The sequence below is a fragment of the Lycium ferocissimum genome, chromosome 12 (genome assembly GCF_029784015.1).
Source record: "Lycium ferocissimum isolate CSIRO_LF1 chromosome 12, AGI_CSIRO_Lferr_CH_V1, whole genome shotgun sequence".
Lineage (NCBI taxonomy): Eukaryota > Viridiplantae > Streptophyta > Magnoliopsida > Solanales > Solanaceae > Lycium > Lycium ferocissimum.
Window position 1 is genome coordinate 51,892,145 of NC_081353.1, and position 14,306 is coordinate 51,906,450.

At 39.6% G+C, this 14,306-nt stretch overlaps 1 protein-coding gene and 1 non-coding gene across 2 annotated transcripts; one reads left to right on the plus strand and one right to left on the minus strand.

Moving 5' to 3' along the window:
• Nucleotides 1–9,735: 9,735 nt before the first annotated feature.
• LOC132039436 (uncharacterized) lies at nt 9,736–11,718 on the minus strand. Its single transcript, XM_059429919.1, has 5 exons — nt 11,573–11,718; nt 11,317–11,404; nt 11,125–11,251; nt 10,452–10,714; nt 9,736–10,104 (listed from the first exon to the last, which is right to left on the minus strand). Exons 1-5 carry the CDS (start codon nt 11,716–11,718, stop codon nt 9,736–9,738), a joined length of 993 nt encoding a protein of 330 aa, XP_059285902.1.
• Nucleotides 11,719–13,832: 2,114 nt separating this feature from the next.
• On the plus strand, nt 13,833–13,939 carry LOC132041293 (small nucleolar RNA R71). The gene has a single exon (XR_009410989.1). It is a non-coding gene; the product is annotated as a small nucleolar RNA R71 (small nucleolar RNA).
• The last annotated feature ends 367 nt before the right edge of the window (nt 13,940–14,306 follow it).

The window sequence follows — 14,306 nt, forward strand, 5'->3', positions numbered from 1 at the left end:
GAAAAAGGGGGTTTATTAAAGGGAAAAGTTATGCGACTCAGGTATCCGATATCCATTATCACAGACAGAGTGGAACACACCAAGCTGCTGAAATCTTTCCAAGGAGGCCTAGGGTACTCAAGTAAAGCTCAGCACGGCATTTCATTCGCAAATCGATGGACAAGCCGAATGTACCATTCGTACTTAAAGATATGCTACGAGCATGCGTACTAGATTTCTGGTGGTAGTCGGGATGACCACTTATCCCTAATTGAGTTTGCTTACAACAATAACTACCATTCTAGTATCCAAATAGCTCCATACGAAGCTTTATATGAAGGAAGGCAGTGTCCAATTGGATGGTTTGAAATCGGAGAAGCATGCCTAATAGGCCCCGAGTTGATCCAACAAGGAAATGAAAAAGTCAAGGTGATCCGAGATCGATTGTTGATGTGTACCCAAAGCGGCAAAAATCTTATGCGTACAATCACCGCGAGACTTAGAATTCCAAGTTGATGATTAGGTGTTTTGAATGTGTCACCAATGAAAGGGGTGATGAGATTTGGTAAGAAAGGAAAGTTAAGTCCTCGATATAACGGACCCCTACAAAATCGTCCGCAAGGAGGGTCAAGTGGCGTATGAATTGTACTTACCTCCAGAACTTTAATTAATACATCCAGTTTTCCATGTATCAATGCTCCGCAAGTGTGTTGGAGATCCTACGAGGATTGTCCTAGTAGATGATTTTCAGGTGACACGAAAGCTAGCTTTTGAGGAAGTACCTATTGCCATATTAGACAGGCAAGTACGAAGACTCCGAAACAAGGAACTGGCCTCAGTTAAAGTCTTGTGGCGAAATAACAATCGAGAGGAGATGACTTGGGAAGCGGAAGAGAAGATGAAGTCCACATATTCGCACTTATTTCATCCCCCGGAAGAGAATTATGATGAGACATTGAGATTAGAGGTATGTATGTTTTACTTTTATGCATACGGGTCGTGTGTGGCCAATTCATATTGCTATTGTGTTGTGGCCCTGTGAGGCAATGTTATTATGGGTTGCTGTGACAGGATGATAGTGCCATATTAAGGGAAGACTCGTGAAATTTTTCACAATCCCCGGAGGCTTAACATTCGAGTACGAATGTTCCAAAAGTGGGGAAGTTAATGTTACACCTCGAGAAACTTCCCGTTAATGTACGAGAATAGACTAACGAAGGGAATGATGTATACGATGTTTTGATAAGTAATAAATAGCAGTTTTTAATGGTCCTAATTAAGATTTCCAAAGACATTCGAGGTAAGAGAAGAAAGTTGTCAAGGAAAGCTAGTCATATGTTGTGCGTCGGATAAGAATTTTGGAGTATTGAGTTAATGAGGTCCCAACATGTTTTGAGGAAGAGTGATAACATCCCTTAGATTGATATTGAGGTGTTAAACAAGTGTTAAGAAGTTCCATAAGGATCGGAGATCAAACGAGTCAACGAGAATGATTCCGGAAACCACCGGGCATTATACGGTCCAAAATACAATCGGCTCGTATAAATTATATCGGCTGTATGTCCGGTTGTATAATCAGCCCTGCACGATGACCTGTCTCTGGACCAATCTACGGCCAAACATACGGCCAAGAGAAAACATCCGGACCGTATATTGGTCCGTAGATGTCCGGTCGGAGCTTTAAAATCATATATTTACCTCTCCTCTAATATTATTCTTTTCTATTTCATTTTCATTCCACAAGACAAGAACCCTCTAGAATATTCTCTACTCTTCATCCTATCAGAATTCAAAGGAAATTGATGATCAACTTCATCGAACCAACAAGAATCATGAGTGTGAAACCCATTAAAAGTCATCCAAGCCAAGAAATCCCAAGAGAGGTGTAGTGGTTTTGTAGCGAGTATTTTTCAAGGCTTGTTTCTACGCTATCTAAGGTAATCCGAAGTATTGATAAGTTGAAACACTTGGATAGAGTATAGAAAATGGGTCCAAACCATTCCTAGATGCATTGAGTGTGGAGTGAGGGATTTTGAATGACATTTAGAACTGGAATTATTATATGTGAAAGACATAATGTTGTGATCATGGAGAATTTGAAGTAAAACGTAAATGGGAAAAACGCAAACTTAGGAAGTTTATGATATTGGGACCAAAAGTGGGATATAATTGGAGGAAGTCATATAAACAAAGGAAATGCTGCCCAATTTTCTTTAGGCCCTATGATTGTTTAGCCGTGTGGAATTTCTTTGTAAAGACGTGAGCTCCCAAGCAATAGAATCGTGTAAACAACAAATTTTAGTTTTTCCAACATGAATCTTATTGTTATATCCCGCATTTTGTAATTGGGACCATGTGCAACTAGGTGATAGGGTTAGAGGCAAAACCATTCCGGATACAAAGATGATTTTGACCTTCGATTTTATTTTGGGACTTAAGTTGTTCATGAATTTGTTGGTATGGAACAATTAAAAATTTGGGACCAAAATTGGAATTTGTGGAAGTTGAAAATCATGCAAAAATAGCCATGTTGGCCGTGTGAGTGAGAGATGGCTCCCACACATTTTTGTGTCCAATTTTAATTGCTCCAACACATGGTGTGGGCCAAGGACACTTGTGCCATTCATATAATAGTTTAAAGATGATCAAGTAGTCATCCTTATTCATTCCAATACTTAGAAAAAAAAATAGAAGTTGAAGAACTCAAAGGGAGGCTCTCGGCCAACCCTTGGAAATTTCAAGTCCCATTTTTAGCCATCCAAAAATTATTTCTTTGATTCAAACCCACTAAGTTGAGGTCCTTAAGTAGCGTGGAAGTGTTATTCGGGTCATCCAACCATCCGTTTTCATCCTTGCAAACCCTAGCCTATTTGTGAAGTTGAAGAAGAAAGGTAAGAATTAATCATGTTTTATGTGTTATAAAGGTTGTATGCATGTTGTAGTATGTTAAAATGGATGAAAATCATGGAATATAGTATGTTAGAGTTGAGGCCATGTGTGTGAGGTTTGGCCGTGTAGGTGTATGTGTTGTGTTGAGATGATAAATTGATTCTATGTAGCATGTTTAGTTGTGTAGTGTGAAGGAAAGAATGAGAATCATCAACATATGTATATATGTAGTGTTGGCCGAATGTAGGTCATACCATGTGACAAGAATGAATTAATATTGCTTATTGTTTTAGTTGTTGTCGTTATGAATTCCATGTTGACGATAAGAGTTTAATGACTCAAATTGATATCGTAAGTGTTGTGGCTGAATTGGAAGTTATTGTGCATTTGATGTAATTTATGTGTTTATGGGAATGACATTGTTAGAGTGTGGATTGTTGGTGCAAATCATGACTCGGAAGTCGGAAGTGTGTTATAGTTGAGGTTCTCGGGTTTGGGGTTGGTTTCGGGTAAATTGGGCAATTGTTGGAAATGTTGTATGAATTGTTTAAAATGTCTTTGAATGTTGTTAGTATGGGTTCGGATTGGTATTTGAATGTATGAGCGTTGATGTTGGCTTGAATGTAGCCGTCGAATTGAATATATTGAAAGTTGTTGAATGATGTAAAAAAGAGTTATTAATGTTATATTGCCTTTCGGATTGATTATTGATGTTGTTAGGTTGGTTGTTGTTGTTGTTGTTGTTGATTTGGCCGAGTTAAATTCTCGGGGTTGGTGTATTTACAGGGGAAACGCTGCCCAAATTTCTGTAGAATTAAGGCTAATGTGGAATTAAATGCCCAAATGTTTATAGCTAATGGTTGGCATATTATGAATTATTTGTAGACCTTGGAAGTCCGAGGCGTAGGTTGAGGTTAGCTTGAGTTTGGATTAGCTTTCGAAGCGTTCAAGGTATGTAAAGCGCAACCCTTCCTTCTTTTGGCATGCCTTAGTCGTAAATAGGCTATGATACGAGCCTCGAGAAAATTTACTACTCGCGATCCGACCATGTCCGTGATTATTATTTGTTTCTTGGTCTTCGTATGCATGATATGATGAAATATTGGCCCTATGTCTTTTTTGTATGAATAAGTTTCAAAGTTGCATAAAAGTTTGGTTTTTAAAAGAGTTTTGTTCCTAAATGATTCCGAAAACTACGAAAGTCCATAACTTTCACAGACAGAACTGGATCGCCTCGATATGCTCAAAAATGATTCCTTGATATATGATGATTATGTTTTCCATAAGCGGGCCGGCTCGGGTCGACACCCGTTCGTGGGTCCCGCGATGATTTTCGACGACCTGAAAGAATATGATATGAGTATGATCCCGATTTCGTACGATCCGTTTACTTACCTTTTGAGTCTATGATAATGATCTCACGCATATGATTTTGATACATAACTATGGTTTCTCAAGTCTGCTGATATGTTCCCGAGCGGTATTCGAACGAAAACCCGATTTGGCTATTGTCTTGGTTTTGAAATAATAGTTCGCTTCGACTATTTTGTTGAGTCTCTTTAACGACTATGTTTTGATTTCCACAAGCTATGTCATATGATCTTGACACGTACTTACAATTTCTAAAGTGCTACTTGATATGTTCTCAATGATTTTTGGAAGGAACTTGACTTGACTATTATTTAGCTTTTAAATGAGATTTCATTTGATTATGTTGTTGAGTACGACGATGATTTGTGTGTGGTTTCTCACTACTCCTCGTGCGAGCTATTATGATCTCTTTCTTGCGTCCGGGCCGGGGCTATGTATTCGTGCACGATCCTGATGATTCACCGCTCCCTCACTCGTAGAGGGCGGGCATGTTATATGATATGATTATGATATGATGATATGGGGAGGTGGCCAGGATGGCATATGATGACTTCATTCACCGCGTCCCTCATTAAAGGGCCAGGGCACGTTATATGTATATGATATGATGATTTGACTTACCGCGTCCCTCATTAAAGGGCGGGCAAGTTATATTTATACACGTGTACGAGATGATTTTCGACTCGTTTCTCGGTCCATGATGAGTCGAATATGAAATGGATACGTATGATTTATGTTTCAAAGGCAAGTGTTATGATTTTTTGGTTATTGTACTCTTTTTGCCTCCTCATTTCAAGACGATTCGTTTACGATATTCCATGCTTTACATGCTCAAGACATATTTCGTAATCGACCCCTCTTTCTTCTGGGTTGCGTTTCATGCCCGCAGTACAAATTTTGGTGATCCGCCTGCTTAGGATTCCCGTACGGTCTTGGAGTGCTCCTTTGTTTCGGAGCCCACTTTTGGTACATATTCGTTCGTGGCATATGTATTTGTTTGTTCAGGGGTACGGCGGGGCCCTGTCCCGTCATATGATTCTGTGGGTTTGTTTAGAGGTCTGTAGACGTATATGTGGGTTAGGCCTATCCTGTACAGGTGTGTTTGTATGTTGTATGTTCTGGGCGATCCTATTCGTCGTGGCGGCCTTGTCGGCTTGCATTTGTATATGTTTTGGGGCCGATGCGCCATTTGATAGCCTTGCCTGCTTCTGATATATATATATATATATGTTTGCATTGATACAACGTCTGATATTTGTATGCGTATAAGCTATCTGTTTGTGATTCGGATTTGTGCATATGTTTGGGTGCCCAGCTCGGGCCCTAGTCACGACCTACAGGGTTGGGTCGTGACACTTATCACATGAATTTCCTTCATCTTCATGAATCTCCTATCTTCAAGAAAACTAAGAGTCCTTGCTCATAAATAGTCATATGAGATAAGAAGTGCACTATGAGTACGATAATGATGATGATGAGCTTAAATCCAAAGATTATAGGGATCATGATATGATGTGCCCACAAAGCTAATGGTGTTAACTATGATCTATTGATATTTTCCTTATGAGCACTCACCTTAAAACGTTAGTCCCTCCAAGGTGAGATATAATGATTATGATCACTCCATAACGTAATCGGGGGTTCACGACCTTATGTCACCTCGACATAGCTATAGTTGTTTTCAAGTTCTAACGCATGTTTTGATGATATATGCATGATGATGCTAAGTTATGATAAAGCCATGATATGTCTACGAAATGAATAATAATGATAAAGAATATGATATGTACGATGAGTATATGACAATGCGATTCCACCGTGCCTAAATGGCCGGGCATGTCACCGCGAAGGCGGGCTGCATACTATTCCGCCATGCCTAAATGTCCGGGCATGTCACCGCTAAGGTGGGCTGCTATGTTTATACCGAGCCTAGAGGGCCGGGCATGACACCACTAGTGGGCTGCATATGAGGGTTACCCGGACGCGGGTTAACGATGATGATGTATGAATGATATGATGATGTATGAACGATATGATGATGCATGAATGATATGATGATGTATGTATGATTAAATGATGTATACGCTATGGTAACTCACATGATATGCTACGTATGATATATGTATAAAATGTGTCCATTCAAAGAGTACGCAGGTTATGTCTTCATCCTATGCCTTATGACTTCTCTATTATGTTTATTTCGTTCCTGCCTTACATACTCAGTACAATGTTCGTACTGACGTCCGTTTTCTTTGGATGTTGTGTTTATGCCCCACAGTAGACAGGAGGTGATCCGGACTCGTAGGAGCTGTTAGTCGTTTGAGAGCACTCCATTTTCCGAGGTGCCATTGATTATTCTTTTGGTATATATATGTATATGTATGTTTTGGGCATGACGGGGTCCTGTCCCGTCCATATGTCTAGTACTCTAGTAGAGTTCGTAGATACGCAAAGTGTGGGTAGTATGGTCTCACAAGTTCTTACATGTATATGCACGATATATATATATATATATATATATATATATATATATATATATATATATATATATATATATATATATATATATATATATATATATATATATATATATATATATATTATTTTGATAGCCTAAAGGGCTTATGTTTATAAAGTAAATATTTTCCAAATGAAAGTCGTTCTCCACGATTATGAGTATAAGAGATATGAATGCAAGCAGGATGAGTAATAGTACGAGCGGTGCTCGGTGGTTAGCCCGGGTACCTGTCATGGCCCTAGTCGGGTCGTGACAACTATGAGAAGGACTGAAGCATCTTTCATGATACCATCTCAGTATATTTATATACCATTTTGATATCATAACTGGAGGTAACTGGGGGACATCTCAGATAAATATTTTAAATTTTTTCTGGGGGTACAAAAGTAATGGGGATATGGGCGGGTAGTTTTTTTTTATTTGAGGGGGCATCCGTGATCTTTCCCCATAATATTACCCATTTCTAATGTATTTCCAATTAAACATATTCCGCAACCCACCAAATTAAAGCCCAAATTAGATTAAATCGAAAGATTCACCACCTAGTTAAGATTTTTTCATCCTTAAAAAAAAACACATGAATTCTAAAAAGGTTAAACAAACATGATGCTAACATGAGCAGATCAATACAAGATCTTTATGGGATAATCCAGCAACAAGCTCCAAAAATTCAACCTCAATTTACAGTCGAAATTCTCCGGTAATTTGCAATTGAAATTAACTCAAAACCACCTTAAATATTCTTCAAGAAACCCCAAATTTCATATTATATACATTCCCTAAGACGTTCCCGGTCCTTTGCAATAATTCCCACTCAAAACCACTTCTAAAATTTTTTGATTTTCTTACTGATATCCTACTGAAAAGTATTCAATGGATATTTTCCATTGAATGTCGGTGGGAAAAACTTAAATAGTAGTGCTTTCATATGGAAAAAGTATAAAGTTTTTCAGCATTTCAATGAGAACTTGTTTCCCACCATGCATTTCCTAGTGAGTTGGTTCGGTAGAAATTATGTGAAAAAACCATGTTTTCTAGCACAAATTCCCAGAGAATGTCGATGAAAAACCCTCTTTTTGTAGTAGTTAACAAAGCTCGGTTGTGAAAATCCGAAATTTGAACTCAAGCTCGAAGCTCCATTAATGGCTGTCAATGGGGTTTTCTTGGCTAGTTCTTCAAGTTTGAAGCACCAATCCAGTAGATACTACTCTTAAAAGTTCTCAATAGTCACTCTTAAGAGATTTACACAAGGAACAACAACTACAAAAAAATTTGAACCTCCATATTAGAATATTCATTGATTATTTGTTCAATTCTAAAAAGGTCGAGGTGTATGTTCCAACTCGTTCAATTGCCGATTTCGTTGCGCCATTGTCCTCCTAAGAGAAGAAAAATGGGTTGGGATGTTTATATTAGAGGTTTAATTAATTTAGTGGGTTGGGGAAGGTCAACAAACGGATTGGGTAATTTTAATTGAAATCGGATCTATTAAATCGATTTGGGTTTTCCATCCAAATAGGGGTATAGGCGTGAAGTTTGAAGACCCCAGGGGTATATTTATCCACAATCACTAATGTATGGTAAATATAGCTATTAAAACAAAGTAGAGGGGTGTTGCGTCCAAATGCACACGCAAGTGTACGTGGTCGTACAAGTAATATAGTGATTATATAAAATTGGATGTCGAACCACAGAGACTTATGACCAATACTTTCACGAAAATAAACTATTGCTACTAATTATGCAAGTAATGAATAAAAACATTTTTTGTTTTGTAACTTAATGCGGAAAACTAAATAACTAACAATGTAAGCTAGAATTATGCTACGTTGGTTCACCAATCCTATTGAGTCATTCAAGCTTCGTACCTTAGTAACTTTGTTCACAATTTCTAATTAACCGGATTATTAATCTCGTAGTATTCTTCCGAACCACTACTCGCCAATTCAAGATTATTCGCCTCCTATATTCCTATGGGCTTGACTTATCAAGAACGCAATAAGAGCACGGTATGTAATTGATTGCGGTAACTAAGTATATTCCTATCCTAGTCACAAATCCTAGCCCAACTATAGGGATAATCATATCACAATCTCTTTACTCCTTCTCTAAACTAACAACGTCTTTCCCAAGCACGTATATCAATTAGTAAATAGAACTCAACTGTTGCGCAGACAATCAAGCAATTAAGCACAGAAGTAAAGAAACAATTGCATACGAACAAGCTACTAAGATTAAAATACTTGTCAAACGTGAATATTCATGACTAAACCACAACCCCAGATTTAAGGTGTTTAGTTACACATGATTCGAGAATCGAAGCTAGAATTCATGAATAGCATAGGGTTTCAATGTAAAGAAAAATAATAGAAGAGGAATAAAATCTAGAAAGAGTTTCACAAGTCTCAAAAATCGTCTAAGCCGCCTATGTAATGTTTAAAACGACTATTTATAAGCTAGGGAAAATATGAGATAAGTTAGCACCTCCCCAATATCGCTTGAGACGCTGTCCATTTACTAGGAACTTGCGCACCCCTTCCATAGTTTGTATTTCCACAGCACCATGGGGTGTGATTCTCGTCACTACAAACGGTCCAGACTATCGGGACTTAAGCTTTCTCGGAAACAACCGCAGCTAGAGTTGAAGAGTAGTACCTGCTGCCCTGGCGCGAATTCACGAAGTTGAATATGCTTGTCGTGCCATCTCTTCGTCTTCTTCTTATATAGTTTTATGTTCTCATACGCCCCCAATTTGAATTCATCAAAGCTCATGCAATTGGAGAAACCTCTTCTCCCCTGCTAGGTTCATATCAAGATTGAGCTTTTTGATTTCCCAATATGCTTTATGCTCTAATTCAACCGACAGATGGCACGCTTTCCTATGAACTAACCTGTAAGGAGAAGCTCTGGTAGGGGGTTTTGTAGGCTGTGCGATACGCCTACAAGGTGTCATCCAACTTCATTGCCTAATCCTTCCTCTACGCATTCGCAATTTTATCTAAGATTTGCTTCACTTCTCTATTTACGACCTCTACCTGTCCGCATGTTTGTGGGTGGTAAGCTGTAGAAACCTTATGCTTCACCCCATATTTTGCCAAAAGGTTCTTCAACAAACTATTGTAGAAGTGAGCACCCCTATCACTAATCATCACCCTTGGGGTTCCAAACCTTATGAATATGTTCTTTTGCACAAAATTCACCACCACCTTCGCATCATTGGTTGGAAGAGGGATTGCCTCTACCCATTTCAAAACATAATCGACAACAAACATAATGTACTTGTTACCAAAGGATTGTGGGAAAGGCCCCATAAAATCAATGCCCCAGACGTCAAATATCTCTACCTCCTATATGTTTGTCAAAGGCATCTCGTGCCTTCTAAAGATGTTTAACGTTCATTGACATCCGTCACAACCTCTAGCAAATGCATGAGCATCTTTGAAAAGAGTAGGCCAATAGAAACCCGATTGTAATACCTTAGCCGCAGTACGATCACCTTGAAAATGCCCTCCGTATGGGGAAGAATGACAACTCTCCAGTACTTGACTCACCTCGGTCTGTGGAATGCATCTCCGCACTAACTGATCAGTCCCTTGCTTGAATAAATACGGATCATCCCATATGTAAAATCGTGAATCACGATATAATTTCTTTCTCTGCTGTGAAGTGGCTTCAGGTGGTACATCCCACTTACTATCAAGTTCACAATATCAGTATACCATGGGACTTTGACTGTAGGAATAGCAAATAGTTGCTCGTCAGGGAACGACTCTTGGATTTGAACATCCTCCACAAAATGATTATGGTTGTCCAATCTAGACAAATGGTTTGCATCTTGGTTCTCAACTCCCTTATGATCTTTAATCTCAATATCAAATTCTTGCAAAAGAAGAATCCACCGAATCAGCCTGGGTTTAGTGTCCTTCTTGCTGAACAAGTAGCTAATGGCCGCATGATCTGTATATATAATAACATGTATCCCAACAAGATAGGAATGGAACTTATCAAAAGCGTACATAATGTACAGCCTCTCCTTCTCGCCATCGTGTAATTAATTTGGGCATTGCCTAACATCTTGCTAGCATAGTAGATAGAATGAAACACTTTCTCGTCAAGCCCAACACAGCTCTCCCACGATTATCGCTATATCACACATCAATTCAAATGCAGTGTTCCAAGTAGTGTGTTATGATTATTGGTGCAGTTATCAGACGTCTCTTCAGATCTTCGAAGGCCTTGATGCAAGCATCATCAAATAGTAATTTCACCTCTTTTTTCAAGCAGCCTACACATCGGACTAGAGATCTTTGATAAATCCTTTATGAAGCGTCTATAAAATCCTGCATGCCCGAAGAAACTGCTCATACCCTTGACTGACACGAGGGGTTGCAGCTTCTCAATGACTTTCACTTTAGCACGATCAACGTCCAGCCCTCTCTTTGAAATCTTGTGCCCAAGGACGATACCTTCTCGGACCATAAAGTGACATTTTTCCTAATTCAAGACCAGGTTAGTCTCTCACATCTTGCAAGTACTTGGTCTAGATTCTTCAAACAAACCTCAAAAGAGTTCTCGAATACAGAAAAATCATCCATGAACACTTCTATGAAATCTTCTACCATTTCTGAAAAGATAGCTATCATACACCTTTAAAAAGTCACGGGTGCATTATACAACCCAAACGACATGCGTTTGAAGGCATATGTGCCATATGGGTATGTAAACGTGGTATTCTCCTGATTCTTTGGAGTAATAGCTATTTGATTTTAGCCAGAATAGCCATCTAGAAAATAATAAAACTCTTACCCGGCTAACCTGTCTAGCATTTGACCAATGAAGGGAATGGGATAATGATCCTTCCTGGTTGCCTTGTTCAACTTACGATAATCCATGCAAATTCTCCATCTAGTGATTGTTCTAGTAGGAATGAGCTCGTTTTTATCATTTGTCACAACTGTCATCCCTCCTTTCTTCGGGACATACTGCACCAGACTCACCCACTTGCTATCCTAAATAGGAAAAATAATGCCGGAGTCTAACCACTTGATTACCTCTTTCTTGACAACCTCCTTCATCACAGGATTCGCCTCCGTTGATGCCGTGTTTAAAGTTTATGATCATCCTCCATAAGTATTCATGACAATAGCGTGGGCATAATTCCCTCGAATATCGTATAATCGCCACCCCAATGCCCTTTGTGAGACTTCAACACTTCAGACAAACACTAACCTCTTCGTCGATCAACTATGTCACAATATCGATCGGTGTATTACCTCGCCTAAGAATGCATATTTAAGATGTGCAGGTAGAGGCTTCAACTCCAACTTCGGAGGCTTTTTATTGACAACTTTGGAGTTACTCCCATTTTTCTATCTAAAGGCTCAAACTCGCCCTCACGAATATAAATGCTCGCCATAACCAGGATCTACACCATCTCAAACGCCTCTAAATCTCCAAAAATACCATCACCCACTAGGACTCTCTCCAATGGATCAGAACAATAATGGCTAACAGCTCCTCATAGATTGCAGGCATCTTCAGAGCCTTGTATACATTGAAGACTTCATTTTGTCGTGTACTCTCATGGTGAGCTGCCCAACAACTACATCAATAAGTTATTTCCCTGTGGCCAAGAATGGACGCCCCAAAATAAACGGGAATTTCGGATCTAGCTCGAAGTCCAAAATCACGAAGTCTGCAGGAATTATCAATGACCCTACTTGTACCAATACATCTTCAATAATGCCTTCGCGTCTTGCCAACGATCTGTCTGTCAACTGAAGAACTATAGTGGTTGGTCTGGGCACTGCCAAACCTAGTTTCCTGAAGATAGATGAATGCATCAAATCTATACTTGCACCTAGATCACACAGTGCTCGAGCAACAACCTGCTTCCCAATAGAAATATCAATCGTGAAACTTTCGGGATCCTTCTATTTTGTGGGCAACCTATTTTGAATAAGAAAGCACTCCTCGCAAGTGCAACAAAGGCATACCGTGAATCGGCTCTTATTTGCAATAATATCTTTGATGATTTCGAAGCATACTTTGGAATACCCTTCAAAGATATCAACTAACGGGACATTCACGTGTACTCGCTTAAGCAAATTAAGAAACTTCTTATAAGTAACCTCCTCTTCTCTCGTTCCGCCAAACGTGAGGGAATGGAGCGTGGCTTTGCAACCACGGGCCGTGGTCGCGGTTGCCACTGGTATCTCGAATACCCTCTCTTTTTCAATCATCTCCTCGGCAATCTTCTTTTTTTCGGCTTCTACTAGACTGGTTTTCTTTAGAGCCACTTCCTCTAGTTCTCCCCCATTTCAAAGAGTCACAGCATTATAGGGCTTCGGATTCACATCCGTGTCACTTGGAATTTCTCCAGGTGGTCTAGTGTTTTGTGCACCAACTATCTATACCATCTATCTCTTTAAATTCTGCACTACCAAATCGCGATTTTGATTATCTACTATCAACTTTTGCTGGTCTGTCATCATCTTCTGCATATCACTCATCATCTTTTCCATACTATTCCCGAGGGCTTCGAGAACAAATGTGTGTTGGCCGATAGTTTCGTTTTCGATTTCCTTGATTGTCACTCCACGTAAAATTTGGGTGATTCCTCCAATTCAGGTTGTAGGAATTCCCGTATTGATTGTTGTTTCCTTGCCCCTTGCCTGCATTACTCACAAAGTATATGGATGCAGGATTTGCAGGGCATTCATCATTGGTGTGACCTTCTCCATAAACTTCACAAAAGACAATGGCTTGTTGCACTGCATGCACCTGTGGTTGAGCTTGTGCAGCAGTTAACTTCTTAATTTCAGTGCGCATGGCATCAATCTGTGCTGATAGTGTCATAAAATTATCCACTTCAAAAACACCCGGTGCCTTCCTAACTAAACTGCTAGTTGTACCACCCTGCCAGTCTGGAGTGCTCCGAGTAAACCTGTTCAATAATGTGAATAATTCTTCATAGCTCAGATCAAGAGGCTGCCCTCCTGCAGCAGTGTCTAGTGATGACTTATGTTGGGCATCCAGACTCTCAATAAATGTGTGTCCCAGAACTTCTTTCGTCTGATGGTAGTGAGGACAATCTCTGAGAAGACCTTTGAACCTCTCCCATGCTTGATACAAATTTTTGCCATTTTTCTGCCTGAATGACATGATCTCTCTTCGGAGTCGAGCTGTCTTTGCTGGTGGAAAGAACCTTGTTAAGAATTTTATCGCCAGATCATCCCATGAAGTGATAGAATTTGCGAGCTCTGCTAATAACCAATTACTTGCATTCCCCAACAGAGAAAAGGGGAATGGTGTCAGCCGCACATATTCTTTAGTGACCCTTCCAGTAGCAAAAGTATCAACAATCTGCAGAAAATTATGGATGTGGCGCTGAGGATCCTCGTGTGACAATCCCGTGAATTGCCCACTAGAGTGAAGTAGATGAATCATAGGATGCTTTAGTTCAAAATGCCCTTCCATGGTGGGCTTGACAATGCTTGAAGTTATATCTGCCACACGAGACACTGCAACATCTCGCACTTTCGCTGGT